This window comes from Mustelus asterias, chromosome 8 (assembly GCF_964213995.1).
Source record: "Mustelus asterias chromosome 8, sMusAst1.hap1.1, whole genome shotgun sequence".
NCBI classification, from domain to species: domain Eukaryota; kingdom Metazoa; phylum Chordata; class Chondrichthyes; order Carcharhiniformes; family Triakidae; genus Mustelus; species Mustelus asterias.
This window is the reverse complement of record NC_135808.1, coordinates 79699747-79725676: the sequence shown is the minus strand read 5'-3', so window position 1 is coordinate 79725676 and position 25930 is coordinate 79699747. Positions and strand designations below refer to the sequence as shown.

Genomic DNA, 25930 nt, shown 5'->3' with positions numbered 1-25930 from the left:
GCTAATCCCAAAAAGGGTGCTTGTTTGGAACAGTGCATTTAGTGGTTAAGGTTTATACAATATCATGGTTGTTTATTTCTTGTTTGTAATTGGTAAAAGTTATTGCTAATTGTTAACTGTATTCTTAAATACAGTTAACAATTTGGCGGGCGCGGGGGGGCACCTTACGACTCATCGTGTCAGTCAATCAGCGTGGTGAGCCAGTAAAATCGCAAGAGAGGCAAAAACCTGGCTTTGTGCCCAGTTTCTGACCTCTTGGGACACTACCAGCACTGGCGTGATCAGGCTTGTGCCCAGGAAAGGCATGAGGCTGATTATAATATTTAAATCTCAAATTAAATATCACTTGCCATAACGGCCTCATGGAGGAGATCCTCACCAGCGAGGATCATGTATGGTCCCAGCAACAGGGGCCAAGACGTGATGGCCTTCGGGTGGGAAGGGCAGTGCCCCTTGGGCAGTGCCAGCCTGGCACCCTGGAACTTCCCACTGGGCAGTGCAGGGGACAGAGCCTAAGGGGAGGGGGTGGGACTGCGCACACTGAAATTGGGGATTGGGGGGTGAGCGGCGATTGACTGGGGAGGCCAGCTGAGGGGAGAGGAGGGGGAGCGTACACAGAAATCCAAGGTGCATGCGCAACAGTGCCCCTTGCAGTCAGCAGCTGGCTTCCTGACAAGAATAGACTCCATCCACTCTGCCTACTGATGTGATTCACACTTTGCCTCTTTTTTGCACTAAGTGGCATAAGTTACCGTCTGAGAGCTCACCCAAAAAATTGGTGAGATTCTATCCCGTTTTCACACTCATTCGGCATTTCGAATTCTTTTGGTAAGAGCGCCCCCTGATTTTTTCCTCTTAATCGCCACACTTAGATTCAGTCCTTCACCAAAATATGATTTCCCCCCACCTTTGTAAGCAGTTTCAAAGATTTGTTACATCAAGTATTTTTTTCAATTTTGCTCCTGATATATTCCAATAGTTTAATAATGCATACTGATTTGCTGGGCTGAATGTCCCATACAGACAATTTCATGGCAGCTGAGCTGTTATTGCAGCTGGTTAAAATAGTATTGTTTACAAGTCTTAGAGTCAAGGGTAAAACTAGGCACCTCAAAATGTAAGTGGCTACTTACTTCTTCCCAGCTGTCTCACGTGAATAGTCATCTCTGCAATAAAACTCCTGAAATGACATGCACAACATGAAATTAAATCTGCCATTTTAGCACTTCCACCAACCCAGTGATACTGAACCATATAATAAAATTTAACGAAATAATGCCCAACACATCCTGAACAAATGGTAAAAGGCATGATTTGTGAAGTGGGAATACAGTACTATGCAAATACTTCAGAGGTAAGTGATAAAATCGCTGCACATAGTAATCTAGAAATTTAAAATGAGTTTAAATATTCCATCTATTCTAGCTTCTAAAGGTGACAATAAGACATATCAAAACAATAAGATAAAAAATCAATGGGCTTCAAAGTCAAATATAAACAATTTTAGTGAAGCAATGCAAATTTTTACCATAGTGCACAATTAGTGGCACAACACTACTGGTTGCTGTGCAGGAAATGCAGAACAGCATTTATACCAATGTCTCCCCACAAGGAGACAATCTCATTTTAGGCATGCAATTAAGTAGAAACCCAAGAGGCAAGTCGGGTTCTTCTACTTGCAGACCTCCGTGGGGAGGATTACAGAGGGGCATTGGGGAGCATTACAGAGAGGCATTAGAGTAACTTAATAGATGATTATGTACATACCATTTACCACAAAAATATTGAATGGAAGCAGAGAAAACTGAATATCAATTGAAAAACAAAAATCCTTAATTTAAATGGTTACTTGGGTTTGCAACACAGTCTTGGCATAAACAGAAAAAAAGCCATAACTGATAGGGCATCCATTGTTTGGAACTTATTTACAAGTCCCACGAGCCAAATGTGGTTAAATGTCATCATCTTACTGTGCATCACAGCTGAGTACAGCAGCTTATGTAACCCATCCTTTGCCATATACAGGCTCAGAAGTATTTGAAAATATTTGCCATACACTTGCGTGGAAGTATTTAATAAATTCCATACTCATTTATGAATCCATTTCTACCTGTGATACAAAAATAAATGATTGATGTACATAATAAAACAATGGTTACCCGAAAGCATTGAATTTCCTAGCTTTGAAGAACTATGTGCTCTAGAACCATGTGCTCTAATCTCAAGTTTGCAAGCTTTTGCATGGACATGCAATTTAAAAAATTTTTTGAATCCAATCATAATTAATTGCCACAAACTACCTATTCGCATATACATTAAATCCAAGACAGCCATTTTATATTAGAGGCAAACTTTTAGAAATGCATTGATATAAATAAATGAATTGGAACACAACATACAAAGATTTTAAGCTGTATTAAAACTTTCTCTATTTATACCTGTAATTTAAAAAATGTCAGTGAGCTGCTTTTAAGAAAAACACATTCCTGCACTTTGTATGAAAAAAAGAGGAAAGTTGCATCCAACACACTTTGGTACTGCAGCATTGTATATGTGGTTAATTTCAACTGTGCATTAGCATTTGAATGGAAAACTATTGAGCTGGAACTAGCTTCCTGACTGACCAATTTCATTAAAGAATAAAGTAAACCACAGTATTGTCGTATCAACCGAATTTTCTATTGCTTTGACATGCATCCAAACACAGGTTTTGGCCATGCAGTTTGAAAGATAACAAGCAAATGATGTGCCATCAATATATGGTTCAGTCCTGGAATCTAGTTCTTGGCATCTACAGCTTTTCTTCAGTACTATGCATGCATCTTGTTTTAATCTGTATAACTCACTTCTGATCCTATATTTGGTCAACTGAGATCAAGCACAGCAACTTCACGATTCAGAGAAGCCTGTTAATAGGCCCATTATCCACCATTCTTGGATGCCAGTATGTTTCTCTGCCAAGCTTAGTAAAGTTCCAATCTCCATCAGCCCTAGGTCCCCTAGAAAACCTATAGGAAAAGTGACACCAGAAATCAACAGCTGTCTATGATTGCTTGTACCATCATTCCTACAATGGAAGGATACCATGTGACAGCTTAGTGCAGCCTAAGCAACGTCACATGTTTGCAAGAGCGGTTTCTGGTGTCACCTCACCCCCATGACATATTAAAGGAGTGACAGGTTTGTCACTTTTATTTAGTTTAAGTTTTCTATCTTACAATTTGTCATCTATGTTGTAAAAATATTTGCAATCAAACACACTATAAGTTTTGAAATCATAATATCATTGCACATTATAGACACTCTGCCCACTGAGTTTCCAAAGTACATAACTTATGTGCACCTATGTTTTTAAAACAATTTTGCATACTCAACATAAATGCACAATGTTTTGGGAGGTCGAATGTAATTAGGTAATTTAGTACCTTCCCAAACGTATGGGCAACATAGGAAAGTGCTTGTACAGTAGATCCCTGCTATTTGGCCCTGTAAAGTCATAAAATCTCCAAATAAATGAAAATCATCACCTTTGAACAATATGTTGCATCTTGAAATCCAATAGAAATTCACCAATCTGTTATTTTCCAATTAGCAGGAATCTACTATATCATATTTAAAATGTTCTTAGCATTCATAGGGGTACTGGGCAACTACCCCATAGAAAGCTCTATATAACAAGGCAAGCTGGCTGAGAAACATACTGGTACCATACCATGAAGTATGGAACAACTCAGTTTTCAAACAAACAGAAACCATCAGCTACAACTGGAACATTACTATGACAATTTTAAAAATACTTTTCACTCACACTAGCTTTCCCATTGGCTAGTACAATATCCTGCTTATCTGCTCCTTCAGTGCTCTAAATGTATTAGGATTACATTCTGTCAGTTGAGTTAAAGAAGCTTCACGAGTCAATCCTTGAGATTCAATGCTGAAGTATTCAAAACCAATTTAAAAACTTGATGTGACCGAACTAGTACATTTTAGCTGAAATTTCTTTCCATTACTCAAATCAACCTTATTTGAGTAATTACAGATTGAAGACCCTAAACATTGAACAGTTGCCGTACATTTCAAACTGATCAAATGAGACAAATTGTCTTTTACAGTCTGTTGGCATGCATTCAGCATTATAAGTTCACCTTGCAACACTGCCACCAAGTTCAAAAACAGCATTATGAGAAAAAAGAAAAAAGTTGCTGGAGATTCCAAAAACAAACAAAGTGTATTTTCGCTGATCAAACTTCATCTTGTAATTATACCCACTAATTGGTGTGTTCATCATTCATTTGGCGTAGGTCTGCTACTGCAGTCGCTTCAGGAGCCGAATATTTCCTTAATCCTGAAACTGGACAAAAATTCTGAGCAGTGTACTTCTCACAGACCAATTTCTTTCTTGAATGTTGATTTGAAAGTGTTGTCTAAGATGCCTGGAGAAAATCCTTCCTGTGATTATCTGTGATCAGACTGGATTTATTAAGGGTCAGATCTCATCCTTCTTGGATGCCGAAAAAGCCTTCAATAGGGTAGATTAGAATTATTTCTTCGATAAGTTTGGCTTGCGAGTGTTTGAATTGTGAAGTGGATTCAAGTACTCTTAAGAACACAGTGGCGATGGTCCTTACAAATAGTTTTAGATCTTAGATTTTTGGCCTCGAGAGGGACAAGGCAGGGATGTCTCTCATCTCTTTTGTTTGATCTAGCTATTGAATCTTTGGTGCAGGCCATTAGACATGACCCCAGGTTTATGGGTTCGAGAGTAGAGGAAGACAGCATAAAATATGCGGATGATATGTTGTTGCTTGTTTCCATGGTGGCTGTCTCCGTTCCTGCTATTATTGATGTGGTAGCTAGATTTAGATTTTTTTGGGTTATAAGATTAACTTTGTGAAATCAGAGGCAATGCCCTGGGCATGTTAAGGGGTAGGCCCCTCCTTCTTCTCATTTTCCCTTCAGATAGCCCCCCCATTGGGGTTTACTTATCTGGGCATTCATATTGCCCCTGGTTTTCAGCAGTTCTCAAAGGTGGACTTTCCTCCATTACTAGCCTCCATTAAGTGGGACGTACATCATTGTCCATGAGTTGGAGGGGAGATCAGGGTAATCCAGATTTCCCGCCTGGTCGCATGAATCGTGGTTTGATGTCTGGAGGATAGAGGACTCTGTAGATTAAGGCGCACAATTGATGGCATTACCCTATTATCTTTTGAGCAGCTATGTTGATTTTCCAAAACACTCCTTTTTAGATATTTGCAACTTAGGGACTTTGTCCTTAAAACAACTCTTCTTTTAGATGCTATCTGTGGAGCCCAAATTTTCCGACCCACTATGCTCTAGATTTTACAATACATTGGACACTGTGGTCTTGGGAAAGAGACCTCGCAGTAAATCTTGACAAGGGGACATAGGGTGGTATTTGAGAATGTAGTAATAAAATTTCAGTTTGGAATAAAACAAAACAAAAACTCAGCTTAAAATACTGCACTGCCTGCATATTACTCCAAGTTTGTGCACAGGGTTGACCTGGCCAAATCCTCATTGTGCCAGAAATGCGAGGTGGGCGCAGAGGATTACCTGCACTGTTGTTGGTCCCGTGTCAAAATGAAAGCCTGTTGGTTCAATGTTCTTAAATAGCTTTAGAGGATCTTTGATGTGGCCTTAAAGTTCAATCCCTTGCATTCGATACTGGGTCTCCCAGACAAAGGGATCAGTAATGTGAATGAGAAAAGGCTGTATAAGATCCTATTTGCAACACGGAAGAATATTCTTTGCCCATGGATTAGTGATAAGCCCCTTCAATTCGGATACGGCATAAAATCATTCTGGAATGTATACCAGTGGAATTCGTAACTAGTTTACTTTGAGCTAAATCAGATACATTCCGTAAAGCATGGGTCCCTTTATCTTAAAGTCTGGACTCTTCATGGTCTAGTTTACTCCAACAAGTTTACTGTAAGTTCCGTGGCTCTGTCGCCATTATCCTGCAAGCTTAGTTGTGCACCACTGAGCCAATTGTGGCCGTATCCTGTTGTCCTAATATTCCCCCCAACCTTCAATATATCCTTTTGTTCCTTGTGAGATGGGAGGTGCTGGATACAATGAATAATCTGAACCAACTGGATTGGTAATTTTCCTTTTCCTCTCTTTTCCTACACATGCTTGTTTGAAAATGATCTTGCCTTACTGCACCAATCTTTGAGAGTTTGTTGCGTTATTTGTATAAAATGAAAAAAATCTTCAATAAAAATACATTTTGAAAAAAGGTCAAGCTTTTATGCAAACTAGTATTATTCAGAAAGGCATTGCAATGTCCTGAGAGATTACCGGGTCATCTTTCTCAGTTACTACTCACACATCCTCTAGGACCCAGGACAACTAGGTAAAAACCAAAAGAAAGGAGAACGAATTTGAGTAATTAGTAAAGAAGTTCATTTTTATGCATAATGCATCTTTGCCATCTGGGTAAGTCTGAATCATGCCAAAAAAAAAAACATTGCAACCGATTCCTGAAGCATTTTCAAATTATTTTCAATTTTGAATATAAAGTGAATTGGTGCCCAATTTAGAAAAGTAAAAATACAAGAAATCCTAGCAGCTTAAGAAAAAAGTAAATAAGCATTTGAAGAGCACCACTTATATCCTCTGAGTTTACCAAGCACCTCTCAATAAAATACATTTGAGATGTTCTCATTGTTATAATGAGAAAAACAATTAGAACTTGTTGGCCCTTATGAAACATTAGCTCTGTTCTCTATCACCGCAGATGCAGTCAGATCTGCTGAGATTTTCAAGCATTTTCTGTCCTTACTTCTTCTTTGAGAGATTGGTTGAGGGATAAATGTTAGCCAGGACGATGTTACTCGTATGACAATCTTTACACAGGATCTTTTATATTCATCAGAGGGGGTAGACGGACTCAGTTCACCATTTAATCTAAAAGACAGCATCCTTGACTGTGCAGCACTTCTGCAGTCCTGCACTGAAGTGTCAGTCTAGAATATGTGCTTAAATCTCTGAAGTCTGTATTCAATTCAGCTTCTGATTCAGAGACATATGTACTACACTGAACCAACTTTACACTTAAGTAGTTTGCAACTTTTGTAATTCTTACAAATGACTGAAGTAATTATCTTCTGGATCTATAAGAATAATATACATTTGATTTACTGAATATGACAGATAAAATATTACTCTGGAACATTTATTCATTTAACTAGATGAACTTTAAAAGTTGCTCTATTCTTTATTATGTGGTTTCTAAAAGGATTACTATTTTTATTTCAAGCAGAATTGCAAATCCACTACGGGCATATCCATGGGAAGCCATAGTCGCATTGTTCCCATTTAACCTCACTTGAAAAGTGGGGATGAATGGGATACTAATTTACCATCTCAGAATTGCACAACATGAAAATCATGAAAATTATTATTGCTGCATTGCTCAACTGACTAGTCCACAATTAAAATATATCAAACCTGTTGTGGTCAGGTCCCACTTGTAAATACTTATAATCTGCTTGAATCTTCTCTTTTTGGAAGAATTGGTTAAGTTGAGCTTTGGCATTTTCAAGTGTCCAATTGCCATGAAGGCCAGCATTCAAATCCAAGCCTTCAGATTCCAGAGTCTAGGAAAAAGAGTTATTTGTTACAAAAAGTTATGCAAAAGTAATCTTCCTCATTTTTTTGTTATACAAATTGCCGTGGCTATATTTTCAACACATAAAAAATACTGTGAAGAAATAGAATTATTTCTGTAATGGCTAAGTGGACTGCCAAACATGCTGAGGTACTCAGGCTCACCCTTGGTCTGTGGTTAGCTATCAACCAGTGCTATACCTTGAAAGGGAAAGACAGGTCTAACTAGGTTGGTCAGAATCCCTGCACCTCGGATCCATTAGAGCAAAATCATGTTTTCATGCAGTTTATATCCCTACCCTTCGAGAAGTGAAAATCTGCTCATTTCCAAACCCAACAATATCAATACCAATTGCAGTGCCACTATCATCACTCAGTTACTTCATTACAAATCAGAGATCAAACTTTTTGTGTAACCCAATGCCACACCATGCCACGCACTGACCCACTAAGACACCAGGGAGTATCATTTCCGATTGTCTATTCCATCATTTATGCAGTTTATCAGGAAGACTAAAATGCAAATAGGCACAAATATATTTCTGAATTCACAATTCCAACTAAAGACATCTGTAAAACTTTTATTTCAGACTTCATCTTTTTTACAATATAATTTGGTTCAATCTGAATTCAAAATTGCAACAAGCGAAAATGTTCAGACCTGCTGTGTATTTCTGTTTTTATTTCCAATTTCCAGCATTCGCAGTATTTTTCTTGCAGGAAATGCTATTGTGTTTGTTTTTATTAGGATGCGTTGTGTAGAAAATATTTCTCAAACTATCTTAGTGAACATATTGAATTACTGGAGACAGTCACATTACAGCTGTACTTATCATATACATGTCCCTTACTGCTTGGGCTTCTTGTTCATCTCTCTTCTCATAATATTCCTTCAGATTGGCTCCACGTTCCCAATAACCACCGAATCCTCCTGCCCCGCTTCCTCCAAAGCCAGAATCTATAACAGCAAAATCATTTTAAGCAATATTTATTAAGGAACATTATTAACCTTTTCTACAATACACTCAGACCAAGTTTAAAGGCACTCTGATATTACTTTCGAGTTGTTGGTGCCTGACGCATACATCCCACAGACAACAATCTTATCAATTCAAACCAGTGCTATTTTAGACTCATGGCAAGCTTGTTTTCACTGGACTTACAAGTGATGGACATGGCACCACGATGCATAAGCTAGCTTATTCTCTTCAATTAAGCTGTGGTGCTTGGAGATTTAAACTTACCACATTTAAATCCAGATCAACCTTAATAGAACCATAAAATGAAAGAGGATAAGAGGATATTGGGCCCACTGTGCCTATTCTGCCTCTTTGATAGAGCTATTTAATTAATCCTGTTCCTCCCCCAATCATATTTTTTCCCTTTTTAGGTATTTATCCAATTCTCTATTAAATCTACTTCTCCACAACACTTTCAGGCAGTGTGTTACCCATCACAACAACTGGGTTTAAAAATGTTTCATGTTACCTCTGGTTCTTTTGCCAATCACCTTAAATTGTGATCTCCATAATCAACACTTCTGCCACCAGAGAGCTTTTCCTTATTTACTCTGCCCTCATGTCATCTAACATTCCAGGCCTGACGGGAAGGTGTTCAGCCTTGCCTGCCTCAGATCCAAGGCAAAGACATGACACGTCTCAACACAGTTTCTCAACACAATGATACCGCACTAGCATTCCATGTAGAGGAACGCCTGCACATGGCAGACACACTCGCATCTGTAAAGAGTTGGGTTTGCCAATCAGCAGCAGGCGGACAAATATCATGGCCCAAGGTACTGCCATCAAACATCTCAAGAGCAATTAGAGATGGGCAGCAAAATGCTGGCCCACTTAGTGTTGCCCATATCCTGTGAAAGAGTATTCAAAAAGAATCAGCACTGACAATATGATGCTGGAGGTTTTGATAGTTTCACATAGCTTGGCTCCACAATCACCAGCAATCTGTTGCTTGATGCAGATTCAAAAGCTACAGCTGTTATGCCCAAGCTGAGCAAGAGCATGGAACAGCAGCAGCCTGACTGAGAAAACCAAACTAAGTCTATCATGCCCGTGTCCTCATCTATAGTGGTGAGACCTGGACAACAAATACTAGGCAAAAGAAACTGCTGAACAGTTTCCAACTTTGCTGTCTCTGATGTATCCTCAGCATCTCTTGACATAGCAAGATCATCAAGTCAGAAGTCCTGGAGGGTGCTACTTCCTCCAGCATACACTCACATTTAAGCCAATTATATCTGTGCTTGCTCAGCCATGTTCATCAGATGGATGACAACTATATACCCAAAAACCTTCCGTACACAGAAGTAGCCACTGGGTCACGACCCACTGGATATCAACATCTCTGCTACAAAAACATGTGCAAATGAGATATGAAGATATGGAGACTGCATACACTAAAACAGACAAGTTGGAGAGAGTTGCCGACAGCTACAACTCTAGAGGCTGACTGTCTGGAAGAACATTGGAAGATTTGATTCGATTTGTCACATGTATTGGCATACAATGAGAAGCATTGTTTCTTGTGCACTATAGACAAAGCATCCCATTCATAGAGTAGATAGAGGAGAAGAAAGCGGGGTGCAGAATGGAGTGTTAAGTGTCATAGCTAGGGTGTAGAGAAAGATCAATTTAATATAAAAGTCTGATGGCAGCAGGGAAGAGGTTGTTCTTGAGTCAGTTGGTACATGACCTCAGACTTTTGTATTTTTGTCCCGACAGCAACATGAAGTGGAAATCTCAACTGGCTGAGAAGAGAGCCTAGAGAAAAGAGCTCAGCAAAGCTTGCACTCTCTCAGCCCATTGTGTTCATCTGCAGAATATGCAGCAGATGCCAGAATGGGGCAGATAATTGATCAAGTTGTAAATCATTGCCACACGATACAGAAGACTGCCAAGAGACTATCAAAACAATCCATGATTTTGAACACAATGCACCAGTGGTGGAAGGAGCAAATGCTTTACGATGGTGGATAGGGTACTGATTGTGTGGGCTTGTTTGCTCTGGATGTTATTGAACCTTTTGAATTTTATTAGAGCTGCACTCATCTAGGCAAGTGAAAGTATTCCTTCACACTTCTGCTTTTTGCCTTGAAAATGCTGAACTTGTTTGAGGAGTCCGGAAAGGAGTTACTCCCATAGAATACCCAACCTCTAATCTGCTCGATTAGTATTTACGTGATTGGTTCAGTTAAGGTTCTGGTCAATAGTGACCTCCAGGATGTATATGCTGGAACATTTCAATGATGGCAATGGAATTCAATGTCGAGTGGAGATAATCACTACCTGGCACTTGCTGGGGTCTCATTTCGGAGCCTCTACAAAACTTGGCTACATAATCTAGGCTGACTAGTTACTGTACTGAAAACCTGTTGCCTTTGGCTTGGGACATAAAACAGGTGTCTTCTCTGCCTACTTAAGTGAATGAAAATGATCTTAAGGCACTATTTAATAAAAGCAGAGTTGTCCCAATATGTTTTAGCCAAAGCCACAAAAATGAGTTGGTAATTTAGCTCATTGTTGTGAGACCTTGCTGCATGCTAATTGATTGCTCATGATTGTACTTCAGAAGTTCATTTTCTCAGATCACTTGAGTCCAAGAGGATGTGAATGTTGCTCTGTAAAAGCAAGTCTCTTACTGTGCATGACATGTGAACTTCATCTCATTGGGTTTAGAGCAGGGGTCTCCAAACTTTTCAGTATGAGGGCCACATTGTATATTTTACACATTTTCGGGGGCCAAAGAAAAAAAATTAGTTTTATAAATGATGATTAAGGCCGTGAGATCGAATGAAATTCACTGTTGAAACAACAGGTTTCAGAACGCAAGACATATCCACATATTTTCCGCACAATGCTTGTTGATGGATAATGCAATGCAGAAACATGGGCTTTGAGAATCCAACAACCTCACAAGCTTTTGTGATTTGTCCAACCAAACCTTTCTTCACCCCAGACATGTTCTTTCCTCCATCAATTGTCACGCATTGCAGTTTATTCCACTCCAGGTTATATTCTAACAGTTTTTTGCAATTCTTTGAAGATGTCTTCTCCAGTTACTGTGCTGTGCATGCTATGCATTGATGCTAATTCTTGCGTCATATTAAATTCACTGTCGACGCCACGGATGAATACTAGGAGTTGTGATGTGTCACACACATCAGTCGATTCATCAAGGGCGAGAGAATACAACTGAAAATTTCTTGCTTTGTCTGCAATTTGATGAAATATATTGCTTCCTATATCCTCAATTCTACGAGCAACAGTATTTGGCGCAAGACTGATGATTTTGAACAGATTTGCTTTTTCTGGGCATAACTCTTCCACTGCTTCCATTATACACTCTTTGATGAGATCTCCATCGGTGAATGGCTTTCCTCTTTTAGCCAACACATAAGCTAGTCTGTAACTGGCCCTGGTTAAAGCTTCATTTTCAGTTATCTTCGGCATAAAAAAAGCTTGTTGGGAAAGCAATCTGCGTTGCATTGATTCAAATGTTTCTGAACGCTGTGTTCCTGTGAATTGGGAATAACTTGGTTCATGTTTGGTCTCATAGTGCCGACGTACATTGTACTCCTTCAAAACTGCAACAGTTTCGTTGCATATGACACACAAGGCTTTATCAACTGCTTGTACAAAGAAGTACTTTACACCCCATTCTTCATTAAACAGGTGGCACTCACTGACCACTTTTCTTTTATTTTTTCCTTCCATATCTGAATTGGTCTGAATTGCCACCATCATTGTCATTGTTCTTGCTCATTTCAAACAGATGGAGCTTACGGATTGGATAAAGCAGCTGTCACTCAGTCAATGCAGAGGGGCAATTGGATAACAGATGTCTCAATTGCTGATTCGTTTAATGAACTGTCAGTCACAGGACAGCAGCTCTGATTGGACAACAGGCCGGTAAAGAGGGTGGGGATTCCCATGGGTCCATCAGACACTGCGCGGAGCGACAGCAAATGTCCGGCCTGTGGCTTCCGTCCCTGCGTCCGGATCCTGAGTCAGCGGCAGGGTTCCGGATGCGGGAATGTTTTCGGCAGCGGGAATCCCGTCCCGCCCCACTGGCTGCGGGCCAGATGTTAGCCCGCTGCGGGCCGGATGTGGCCCGCGGGCCGTAGTTTGGAGACCCCTGGTTTAGAGGAACAAAATCATGCCTGATCACAGATTTTTGTCTTAAAGGAGTATTTTTCAAGTGGACAATTTAAATTTAAATTTCCAAAAGCCATTGTTAGAGACCCTTGGGGGATTGCAACTCACAGTAAAATTTGGGTGTTGATTAAAAAAATTGCTGAAGCATTTATTGGGGTAGTGATGTCAAAGTGGAGGAAAGGAAAAGTATGGAATAAAATACTTCAGAATTCATTGAAGGGCCATCTATCGCTTCCAATATTCATTAAATGAGATGCATTTAAAATCCTAATACGCACTGGTCAAACAAGTTAATATAAAAGTTGAGAAGGAAGTTAAGTTGGAAGCAGCAAAAGAATAACATTTACAAATTGTAAAAGTGCTTAAAAGTGATATGGAAAAGGATCCTACGAAGACAGTAGATATGGCAATTAACATGTCAAATCAATTTGTTTTTGACTTCTCGGTCATTCGCTGTATCATTTCTTAATTAAACATAGAAATGTTTTCTTTTGGGGAGGGTAAGATATCAGAATAATTCTCAAGAAAGATACTTAGTGTATCTATGAACTTAGTCAAACTTATTTTTTTAATTCTTTGTTGCAACTTTCACAATGTTTCACATACGATCCAACAATAACTACTGTACAAGTTCTTTCCAGAGACTCAAACATACGAAAAAAATGAGGAGAAGCTTGGCCAGTTATTCTACACAGTTCAAGCGTAATGAGTTTGTTCTTGCAAGAAAAAAAGATGGCACTATATTAGTGCTTCATAGTATATGACAAATTCTGAACTGTGAGGGAAGTAACTGCAACAAAGTTAGCATGAAGTATGAAAAGAAAAACCCAAGTGGATGAATCAAAACAGATATTACTGCATGAACATAAGCTGTTTTTGGCTTATTTGGTGAAAATGTTAATTGATGCTTCACTAAATAAAATACTTGATTGCAACTCCACAAGAACTAGAGGACACACCTCAAAATAAGGGGGAGTCAGCTTAGGACAGAGTTGAGGAGGAACTTCTTCTCTCAGAGGGTAGTGAATTTCTGGAATCCTCTGCCCATTGAAGCAGTGGAGGCGACCTCGTTAAATATGTTTAAGTCACAGGTAGATAGATTTCTGATCAATAAGGGAATTAAGGGTTATGGGGAGCGGGCGGGTAAGTGGAACTAAACCACTATCAGATCAGCCATGATCTTATTGAATGGCGGGGCATGCTTGAGGGGCTAGATGGCCTACTCCTGCTCCTATTTCTTATGTTATGTTCTTATGTTCTTTGAATTAGCTTTCATTTCCTACCAGCACCTCCCAAACATGAAGGAATTTGTTCAGTGTACTATAAATGCCGGAAATAGCCCTACTTCAAAAAAATTTCAGAAAGGCTCACCGGTTTCACTCTTCACAGCCAAGTGAGGAGCACTGGGAACACTGGATGGCAATTCTCCTGGTACAACACTTTGACCACTATCAACAGCATCGGGTTCAATTCCCTATCAAAATTAAAGGCGGCAACCATCAACATTGATTTAAATTTAAAATTACATCTATCAAAAGCCTACTCACATATACATGGATGGACAAGTCATCAGATAGATTAGTGTAAAGAGTGGTTCTAATTGAAGCCATAAAATTACTGCCATAACCAAGAACTTGATTAAAGGAACTAACTGAAGTTAAACACATACATCTATATAAAGTTCAATTTTGCTGAAAAGAGAGATACATTAACAAAGCCTTTTGTCTTGCCCTCATCAGGACAAATGCAAGAATAACAAATTTCAAATTATCATAATTTATATCACAGGTGAAAAGGGTGCTGATTGATTGCCAATCTCAAGTCAATGTCTGTGTGGGTTTCATCCGGGTGCTCCGGTTTCCTCCCACAATCCAAAGATGTGCGGGTTAAGTTGATTGGCCAAGCTAAATTTCCCCTTAGTGTCAGGGAACTAGTAGAGTAAATAGGTGGGGATTAAGGGGATAGGGTGGGATTGTTGTTGGTGCAGGCTCAATAGCCAAATGGCCTCCTTCTGCACTGTAGAGATTCTATGAATTCTATGAAATCTGATTCACTCAATATACATGTAGATTAATTATTGCAATACCTTTCTCACTTACCCCATTTACCTCTTTCCTGTATACTTTGTCCTACTGTGTAACTACTGCTGGACAGCCTACAAACTACTCCCACATGTGACCACAATTATGTCTACCTAAACTGATTCCACATCTTTCTCTTTTGATTTAAGGTCATCTCTCACCACTGTACGAATGACATCCTTAAGTAGAGCTGCTCCACACCTTTCCCCAGCACATTGTTTTGAAATGTCAAATAGCCTTCAATATTCAAGTCCCAGCCTTGGTCCCCCTGCAACTATGTCTCCGTAATGGTTATCAGGTCTCACATATTTATTACTACCTTTGCTAACAGTTCATTCATTTTGTTAATGTATTCAGATACAAAGTCTTTAAGCCTGTCTTTTTACCATTTTTGCAATTTCTGGCCTGCTCTGGTGCAATAAGTTTGTACTCTGTCCCTTCCTGTCACATTCTGGTTACCTTCATCCAAATCACAACCCTGTTCTGGTCCTTATCATTATCCTTTGATTTCTACATCTCCCCTCATACCATCATGTCTCTCCACTATTCAGTTAAAAAAGGCCCATCTACCACCCTCATTATATGTTTTATTCCTCCTTCACTGCAGTGAATTCCCTCACCCACCGAATTCACACTGTGATTAGCTGTACTCAGTGATGAGCTAATGCCTTAGTGCTTGCTTGCGTCTCTCTCTTTTCAGCTATATTCAAGTTCTGTATGACAAAGCAACTTTTAATGTAAACTTTAAAATTTTGTAATTAATCAAGCTAGAGACACTTGCAGGTTTTAGTCATACATTTCACATAAAAGTTCAAGCAACAGCAAACATGAAATTTCTACTCTGTAATTTGTAATACTGTTCTAAAACCCGTGTACAATCCACAAACTTTTACATCAAAGCTATTTTTTTATAAAGGCGTTCAAGGAGAAAAGGAAAAAGAATATAGTTAAAAGCATCCCAACTACTAGAAGAATGATTAAAGCTTTTTCTTAAAAAAGTGCCTGCATCCCTTAATATTTTTAACATAGAATTGGCTCAACAGCAAAGACCTGCTACAACGCAAAAAGTAGTAAAGGTCACAAATAAAATTTCTATTTTACTCGTTACCTGCATTAACTAGGTTTGAAGGAAAAAATGAGCAAACATGTACTAACCTTTAAATTGGGAACCTCATCTGCTTTCATCGCTCCAGTCCTAACAAGATAATTGACAAAGTCTCTGGCAGCATTCGTCTGGGCATCCTTCTTGCTGGTAGAGTTTCCCATACCAGTGTAATTAAATCCATCTATCCGAACCTAAATAAAATTGGGTTGTGGATGAATGCAGTCTCCATTTCCGCTTTCCAAATACCTTTTTGTTGACTGTCCATCTAAGCAGCTAGTTTATACAAGGACATGTAAAAGATCAAAAGTTGGGTCTGTATTTTGATGTGGATACTTCAGATCACTTTTGAAAATAACGACCCTAATGTTGCCAACAACGTCACAGAAGAATGGGGCCCATTATTTTGTAATCAGTGACTTTACCTTGTGAAAAAAACTACTTAACACAAAGAAGCAAGTGCTGTGGAAAGGGAAGAAAATGATAACTTGTTTTAAAAAGTGGTCAATATCATAAAATTACATTACAGGAGAGAGGGCACAGCTGCAAATTAAAATGGAATATAAACCAAACACCAGGGGAAATGAAAGCTTTGCAAATATGTGTGGCTGTCTACTTGGCAGACAATGTATTAACTGTACTTGAGCTAACATATTTTGTAGCTTTATTTGCAATTGCATGCATAAATTGTTCCATTCAATGCCTACCTTTTTACTGTAAGTCTCACAACACCAGGTTAAAGTCCAACAGGTTTATCCGGTAGCACGAGCTTCCGGAGCGCTGCTCCTTCATCAGGTGACTCATCTGAGGAAGCAACAGCGCACCGGAAGCTCGTGCTACCAAATAAACTTGCTGGACTTTAACCTGGCGTTGAGACTTCTTACTGTGCCCACTCCAATCCAATGCCAGCATTGCCACATCATACCTCTTTACTGAACAGTAAACATTTTAAACTAATCTATTCTTTTGTGCCGTTAACTGTAAGCCTAATGTAGGAATCCTCTTCCCTTGAGCAAGTGAACTGCAGTCTGATTCACCAGAGATAGCAATCAGTAGGGTAGGTACTTGCAATAGCTTCTTAGGTTCCCATCCTATCCATCATGACAATAACTACTTGATTGGTGATATTAAAAGACCAAGAATCCCATTAGATTCAAAACCACTGAAAATTTCAAACAAACAAAGACCCAGTCTAAATTTAGCTAGAATTAAACAGACTCTTAAATATGGTCTCTCATAAAAGCACCAAAACTCCAGAGACTTAAGGTGAGTCTAAATTTCCTATTCAATTCCGTTCCCAGTCAAACATAAATCTTCAGAGTTGACTACCAGGTTTGAAGGGTAAATAAATGGGACATAATGAGCTCGTACCAGGATACACTCCCATGCAAAAATAGCGAAGAATAAACAGTGGCAAAAATATTTTTTAAAATTGCAGCTATTGAAAATCTGAAATAGAAGCAAAAAATACTTGAAAAGCTCAGCTCTGACAACATTTTTGGAAAGAGAAAAACAGAGTAACCTGTGTTAACTTTGTTTCTGTCTCCATTGGTGCTGCTTAATCTGAGAATTACAAGGATTTCTTTTTAAATGGCATGAATATTATAGTTAACATAGAGAGTACAAATGTTCATGAGGAAAAGCTGAAGGGAAACCCTAATGGATAAACTGCAGTTAAAAAAAAAATCACCCTCCACAGTTTTGCATCAGGTCATGAGGAAGACTCATGACATTTAATCAACTTGACTAATGTCAAGGCGATTGTAAAATTGCCCTGCTTGGCTAAAACACATTAAATTGAAATGTTAATCAGCCCCACGAGGGAAAGAGAAAGGAAAGTGATTTAATGAAAAGAAATCTTTCCAGCATCTTACAAAGGGAATCAAATTAAATCAAAATTCTACATGGAAAGAATTTCAATTACCGCAGGTCCAAAAACAGCTTTCAATAATGATCAAAGCTGGGTCAAGGTCAAAATATCACACTCCACAGATTATTTATTCCTTAATCGATACATTTCTGCAAACAAGTCAGTTTTTTCCATGGACACCAATTTAAACAGAAAACTAAAAGTATCATACCTCACAAACAAACTTTTGTCTATTCTTGTTACCAGCTGCACGGATGTCATAACTTGGAGTGACCTTGCGCTTTCCGCACCAAGCGTACAGAAAATTCTTTATATCTGTCATGATTCCGTTTCAGTCCCTGCCAGTATCAATGCAAATTATTTGCTCCCTGTGAAAATGGAACAGCATTAAATGAAAAACCAAAATAGAAACATGGAAGGAGTTTGCAAGGCATAGTTAATTAGAACATTTTGTTACGAGTCCACTTTTGAAAGTGTTTTTTTTGTTTGCTTACATTACCCCATCTCTGCTATGCTTCCAGTGGTAGTGCAAATGCCTCTTGGTCACAGGTATGTGTTCAAGTCTCACTTCAGGACTTGGGTGCACAAACCTAAGCAGACACCCCAATGCAGTATGGAGGGAGCATTTCATTATCTTTTAGATGAGACATTAAACTGAGGCCCCACCTGCCTGTTTGACTGGTTGTAAAAGATCCCACTGCATTATTTCAAAGAGGACCAGGGATACTGGTCAATCTTTTTGACTAAATGAATAAATCAAATCAAATTAACTGAGGGATAAATTAAAAGGTCCAGGCCCCAAAAAGGGAACCGCCCAAAACAGAAAACAAAGCAGAAAGGAAACTTAAAACATCAAACTAAAAATGTGATTGAAGGGGTCAATAATACACCTCAGCTCTTGTGTGCCCAATGAGCACAGAAGGCCACAAACAGTACCCTCGGACACCGCATGCGCCCTGTCCAGAGATACCCAACTGCAAATGTAGCCGCAGTAGAGGAGCACAGTCGGATGATCCCCTCGGTCACCCGCTGACTGGATCTGTTGATGGCAAGTTTGGCCAGGCCTAGGAGCAGGTTCACTAGGAGGTCCCCCACCTACCCCCGCCCCCCCCCCCCCCCCCCCCCCACTGGGTGCCCATAGACCAGGAGCGTGGGACTGAAGTGCAAATAAAACATCAATAAAAAGTTTTTAAGGTAACTGAAAAGGGAGTGCAGCCTATAACATGGTCCATGGACTCAGCAAGATTGCAAAAAGGGCAAGTTTCTGGGGAACACGTGAACCGGTGCAAACTAATATTTATTAATCAACATCACAAAAAAATCAATTAGCAATTGCTGTTTTTGGGAATTTGCTGAGTGAAAATAAGCTGCCATATTCCTTACATTACAGTGACACATGACTGGTTGTAAGCGTTTTGAGACATTGTGATGGTCGTGAAGTGACGTCAATGCAAATTTTCCTTTTTACCTTATTTCTTTCTTGCTCCTCAGTGGTCAACTACCATCACCTTTAAAAATGCCATTGAGAGAAGGCAATTTATTTTTTCAATGGGCAGACAGCTTCACAGGTACTGTGTCTCTCAGGGGCAACTTTCCCCAGTAATTTATTTTGATATTATTTTCTTCTCTCTATAAAGGGGGCAGTAGTTTAAACAGATACTGATAAATAGTATTGTATTAAATTTATAGGTTAACTAGATAAACCTCTTGATCTAACTACAAATAATTGCTCAGTGGTATTTCTAAATGCAATATTTCTATTGCATCATACACAGTAAAGATGGAGAGCAGATGCTTTGTAGAATCTGCAGCATGGGGATGGGGGTGCGTGCTGGTGTACATCAGTGTGATCCACAACAGTCACATCTACAGTAAGTGTCAGCAACATGACAAACTTGGTGGTTCAGAGTTGATCAGCTTCAGACAGTGCAGTGCATTGGGGAGGGAGGTTACATGGGCCAGGTGACAGTCACTTCCCTTAGACAAGGTACTTCAAATTCGCTCCATGATCAAGGGGGACATCAATATATTTCCAAGTCAGGATGGTGAGTAACTTAGGTGGGAACCTTCAGGTGGTGGTGTTCCCAGGTATCTGCTGCTCTTGTCCTTCTAGATGGTAGCGGTCATGGTTTGGAAGCCTTGGTGAGTTCCTGCAGTACATCTTTTAGATGGTATACACTAATGCGACTGTTCCATCGGTGGTGGAGGGAGTGAACGTTTGTGGAAGGAGTACCAACCAAGCGGGCTGCTTTGTCCTGGATAGTGTTGAGCTTCTCGAGTGTTGTTGCAACTGCACTCATCCAGGCAAGTGAAGAGTATTCCATCACATTCCTGACTTGTGCCTTGTAGATGGTGGACAGGTTTGAGGAGTTAGATGGCAAGTTACCCACCATATGATTCCAAGCCTTTATCTGCTCTTGTAGCCACAGTATTTTTATTTGATTTGCTTTCCTTGCCCACATTTGACCTGTTGAGAGTTCATGGGGTCCAGAATCAATGTTGGGGCATCCCAGGACAACTCATGTGACCCAATGTAAACAAATGTAAAAAAGACTGAAGGTTCCACTCTCCTTGTGGCTCTTCCTTTCAAAAATGTCTGAAAAATGGTGTTCAAATATCTAGATCAGTTACACCATCCAATTATTACACTAATATTTCTCTGCTTTTATGTTCTGCCATTTTGTTTTTCCCCTCCCAGCAGCTTTTTCGAATTCCATTATTAGGCTTGTGTGTTATTTTTGATACAAATCAAAAAACTGAATGCCTGTTCTCTCTACAGATGCTATCAGATTTCCTGTGCATTTGCATTTCGGTTTTAAATATTTACATGGCGGCAGGCTTCCCTCTCATGAGGCAGTGACTCACGCTATGGTGGTCAACTCTGTTAAGCATTGCCCAGTGTGGCTCAGAAGCCCCATTCTGGCTTGGAAGTTTCTACCACACTTGCTGAAAATTAGACAGTTGGCTGACAGGGCATTCGATCCTCTGGCCTGATTTCTCTGGGTACTCTCCTCGGTCAGCTGTGCTATTCTTTTCTGCTCGCCTCTTCAAAACAGCCCCCAGGCATCATGGCCACTACTGACTATCTCTCAGTTGTCAGGAAATGTTCACCATCATTATATTTCACTTGGGAGTGCCCATGTAGCAAAAGCATGAACACCCAGGAGGTTGTGATGCACTGTTGTGAAGGTCTTTGGGTATATGGCCATCATTCATTGATGAACGTGGCTAAGCAAATGCAGATTTCACTGGCTTAGCAATGAGTGTATGCTGATGGACTTAGCCCCCTTCAGGATCTCAAAGTTAGTGACTTCGTCCTGCCAAGAGATGCTGACGATACATCTGAGACAGTGAAGGTTGGAACAGTTCAACCTTTTCTCGTGCCTAGCATATAATGTCCAGATCTCACCATTGTGGGGGAGTGCACAGAGAAAGCAGATTTCAATAGACTCGCAGTCTGGTGTTCTCAGTCAGGTTGCTGTTGTTCCACACTGTTGCTCAGCTTGGACTTAACAGCTGTAGCGTTTATGATGCATGTTCATTTCACTATCAAGCAATAGATATCTGTCAATTGTGGACCTGGATACATGACACTATCAACAACTTCCAGCACCACATTGCCAATGCTGAAAATGGTGTATGGAAACAACCTAGACCATAACATTTGATGTTCTGATGCTATTGGTCAAATCAACCATTTACAGGCATGAAAGGATCTCCATTTGCTACTGAAGACTAAACAGCTTTCCATCAGTTCTGATAGGTAAGTAGACACTCTCAGTGGATGATCTGAAGACATATGACAGCAGCAAAGAGAAGAATATGCCGAAGCATGTCAGTGCCAGAACACAATCCTGTTTGAATGGTTGTTGCCCTATCACAACTGACCTTACCCATTATGTTGTCTGGAAAGAGGAAATCACATGGAGCCACTTCAGCAGGCAGCCAATTTGCTCCAGTAGCTTAAATGGACCACTTCTGCTCATAGTATCAAATACGTTGGTGAGATCAATGAAGGCAATATATAGTGCTCTCCTTGATTCATGGCATTTGTCTTGCAGCTGCCGGACTTAAAAGATCATCTCAATTGTAGATCTCCCAGTTCTGAAACAAAACTGAGACTCAGCTAGGAACTGCAGGCTGACAAGGGCAAAATGGGCAAATATTTTTCCACCTTGCTTAGCAGAGAGACGCCCCAAAGTTGTTAGAATCACTGCAGTTACCCATATTCTCGTATGGGATCACAATCTTTGCAACACCCTCCAGAAAAGACAGAAAAGTTTGTGCAGAAGCTTCCCACGTTTGATGAGTTCGAGCCATACAACATCAACACCTAAAACTTTGTCCATGGCAATCGAGTCAGTAGCTGCGCTAAGTTCCTGCACTGTGGGTTTAACATCCAGAAAGGTAAATACTTACATAATGTAATTGAAGATATCAACAAATTTTTCTGACCTCTATGCTTCGTTAATTTTATGTTTTAGAATTGATGCTGTAAAGATCTTAGATTCAGACAGCTTAGAAGTAAGCCATTCAGCCCATCACACTGTGCTGGCTCTTTAAAGGGCATCCAATTAATGTCACTTCCTTTTTCCCTTGGGCTCAGTAAATGTTTCCATTTCAAGTGTGCATCCAATTAACTTTTGAAAATTTACTAATGAATCAGTTCCAGCACTCATTTCAGGCATTACATTTCATAATAGCTTGAAGATTAAAAAAAATAATCTCCTGTATGTTTCATAGAAATCATAGAAATCATAGAAACCCTACAGTGCAGAAGGAGGCCATTCGGTCCATCAAGTCTGCACTGACCACAATCCCACCCAGGCCCTACCCCCTCATATTTTACCCGCTAACCTGGCCAATCAACCTAACCTGCACATCTTTGGACTGTGGGAGGAAACCGGAGCACCCGGAGGAAACCCACGCAGACACGAGGAGAATGTGCAAACTCCACACAGACAGTGACCCGAGCCGGGAATCGAACCCGGGACCCTGGAGCTGTGAAGCGGCAGTGCTAACCACTGTGCTACTGTGCCGCCCTCCGGTTTCTTTTATCAATGATCTTCAAGTTGTGCCCTCCGGTTACTGACATCATATGGGTTTCCCTTTTAGCTCCTTTTCTCTAAAGACTTGTTTCCATGGTCCCAATGCATTCTAGGGAATCTCCTTTGAACCCTCTCTAAAGCTTTGAAATTCTCCCAGAATTGGAGATAATAGTTTGGTTGAAGCTGAATCAGTAACTAATAAAGGTTGGGCATCATTTCTTTGTATTTATACTCCTGTACCTCAATACATAGTCATCGAGATGTACAACAGAGAAAAAGGCCCCTCAGCCCCTCGCGCCTGTGCTGGTCAAAAACAAACCACACAACTATTCTAACCCCATAGCCTTGTACACCGTGGCATCTCAAATGCACATCTAAATATTTCTTAAATGGTATGAGTCTCTCTGCCTCCACCATTCTTTCAGGCAATGAGTTCCAGACTCCCACCACCCTCTGGGTGGAAAAGATTGGACTGGGGTAAACACAGTAAGAAGTTTAACAACACCAGGTTAAAGTCCAACAGGTTTATTTGGTAGCAAAAGCCACACAAGCTTTCGAGGCTCTGAGCCCCTTTGTATGTCACTCACCTGAAGAAGGGGCTCAGAGCCTCGAAAGCTTGTGTGGCTTTTGCTACCAAATAAACCTGTTGGACTTTAACCTGGTGTTGTTAAACTTCTTACTGTGTTTGTAGCTACGACAACGGATGAATGAACACCGCTCGACAATCACCAGGCAAGACTGTTCTCTTCCTGTGGGGGAGCACTTCAGCAGTCAAGGGCATTCAGCCTTGGATCTTCAGGTAAGCGTTCTCCAAGGCGGCCTTCATGACACACGACAGCGCAGAGTTGCTGAGCAGAAACTGATAGCCAAGTTCCGCACACATGAGGACGGCCTAAACCGGGATGTTGGATTTATGTCACATTATCAGTAACCCCCACAGCTTGCCTCCTGGGCTTGTAGAATCTCACTAGCTGTTCTGTCTGGAGACAATACACATTTCTTTAACCTGTGTTTAATGTTCTCTCCACCCACATTGTCTGTACCTTTAAGACCTGGCTGGCTGAAGAGATTCGCATTCTAATTAGTATTCTGTAACTTGATTTGTGTGTCTGTGCATTGTTTGAGAGCAGATATCCACTCCATCTGACGAAGGAACAGTGCTCCGAAAGCTTATGGTATTTGCTACCAAATAAACCTGTTGGACTTTAACCTGGTGTTGTGAGACTTCTTACTGTGCTTACCCCAGTTCAACGCCGGCATCTCCACATCTTAAACTCTATGCCTTGGCAACTAAAGGCAAGAATACCATATGCCTTCTCAACCACTTTATCCACCTGTACTACCTTATGGGACCAATGTACATGGACACCAAGGTCACTCTGATCCTCAGTGCTTCCGAGTCCTGACATTCATCATGTATTCCCTTGTCTTGTTTATCCTGCCCAAATGCATCACCTCACACTTATCCATCTGCCACAGATCATCTAATCTAGTCCATCTAATCCTCCTGAAAGGCAGCATGCTGGCACAGTGGTTAGTATTGCTGTCTAACGGCGCTAGGGTCCCAGGTTCAATTCTGGGCTTGGGTAACCGCCTGTGCGGAGTCTGCATGTTCTCCCCGTGTCTGCGTGAATTTCCTCCGGTTTCCCCCCATGGTCCGAAAGACGTACTGGTTAGGTGCATGCTAAATTCTCCCTCAGTGTACCCCAACAGGCGTCGGAGTGTGTGGCGACAAGAGAATTTTCACAGTAACTTCATTGCAATGTTAGTGTAAGCCTACTTGTGACACTGATAAATAAACTTTAAAAACTTTATAATCTAATGCTATCCTCCTCACTATTTACTACCCTACCAATTTTCATATCATCCACGAACTTACTGATCAACCCTCTTACATTCAAGTGTAAATCATTGATATAAAACACAAACAGCAACGGTCCCAAGTGACCCCTGCAGGACCCCACTGGACACAACCTTCCAACCAAGGATCCCGTGTCCTTTTTTAACAGCCTTGTCAACTTGCCCTTTCCAGTTACAAAGATGGTAGTTCTCCCTTACAGCTATGCCGTGCAATATCTCAATCTTTTATCACGATAAAAATAAATTTAAACTGCAAGAAAGTTGCTGTCCAGTTGAAACAGTTTACAATGGGCACAGAACCCATTGCATCTGGATGTACAACCTAATATCAATATCCCAAATGTAACAAATCCTTCTAATTTCACAAGTTAAAAAATGCATGCCATATTTGCAACAACTGAACACATGAACACTATGTTGCAAGTAAAAAATGTAACCAGCTAATCTACAAGCTTCTCTGTAAAGCTGCCAATCAATTTTCTATTGCATAGGATATAGATAAGATTGGAGACTTGGGCACAGAAATGACAGATTGAGTTTAATCTGGACAAATGCGAGGTGACACATTTTGGAGGATCAAATTTAGCTGTGAACTATACTGTAAGTGGCTGAACCCTGAGGAACATTTACAGAGGGATCTGGGCATGCAGGTCCACTGTTCCCTAAAGTAGGAACACAGGTGACCAAGGTAATTAAGAAGGCATATGACAAACATGTCTTCATCGACCGGCAGACTGATTACAAGACCTGGCAGATCATGTTGCAGCTATATAAAATCTTGGTTAGGCTGCATTTGGAATATTGCGTGCTGTTCTGGTCACCACACTACCAGAAGGACGTGGAAGCTTTGGAGAGTGTGCAAGGAAGGTTCTCCAGAATGTTGCCTGGTCTCGAGGGTGTTGACTATGAGGAGAGGTTGAGGAGGATTGTATTCACTGGAAAGATGGAGGCTGAGGGGAGACCTGATAGATGTCTAGAAAATTATAAGGCATAGACAGGGTAGATAGTCAAGGGGCATTTTCCCCTACAAGGGGGCACAGGTTTAAGGTGAGGGGAGAAAGTTTAAGGGAGATATGCGGAGGATATTTTTCACAGAGAGTGGTGGGTGCCTGGAATGCGCTGCCAAAGGAGATGGTGGAAGCAGGCACATTACAACA

General features: G+C 40.4%; 1 protein-coding gene across 2 annotated transcripts in view; it reads right to left on the bottom strand.

Annotated features, from left to right (window-relative positions):
* Positions 1–25930, bottom strand: part of dhx9 (DEAH (Asp-Glu-Ala-His) box helicase 9) — a 72318-nt gene that overhangs the window by 45142 nt on the left and 1246 nt on the right. The window contains exons 2-7 of one of the 2 annotated variants that reach the window (XM_078218323.1): positions 18077–18233; positions 16049–16189; positions 14184–14286; positions 8490–8596; positions 7480–7628; positions 1134–1180 (exon numbers count right to left, since the gene is read on the bottom strand). In XM_078218323.1, the coding sequence (XP_078074449.1) occupies positions 1134–1180; positions 7480–7628; positions 8490–8596; positions 14184–14286; positions 16049–16189; positions 18077–18187 (658 nt within the window). In that variant the 5' untranslated portion in view covers positions 18188–18233. Of the gene's footprint in view, positions 1–1133; positions 1181–2846; positions 2984–7479; positions 7629–8489; positions 8597–14183; positions 14287–16048; positions 16190–18076; positions 18234–25930 lie in introns of those variants that run through there. The other variant, XM_078218325.1, reaches the window with a different exon arrangement.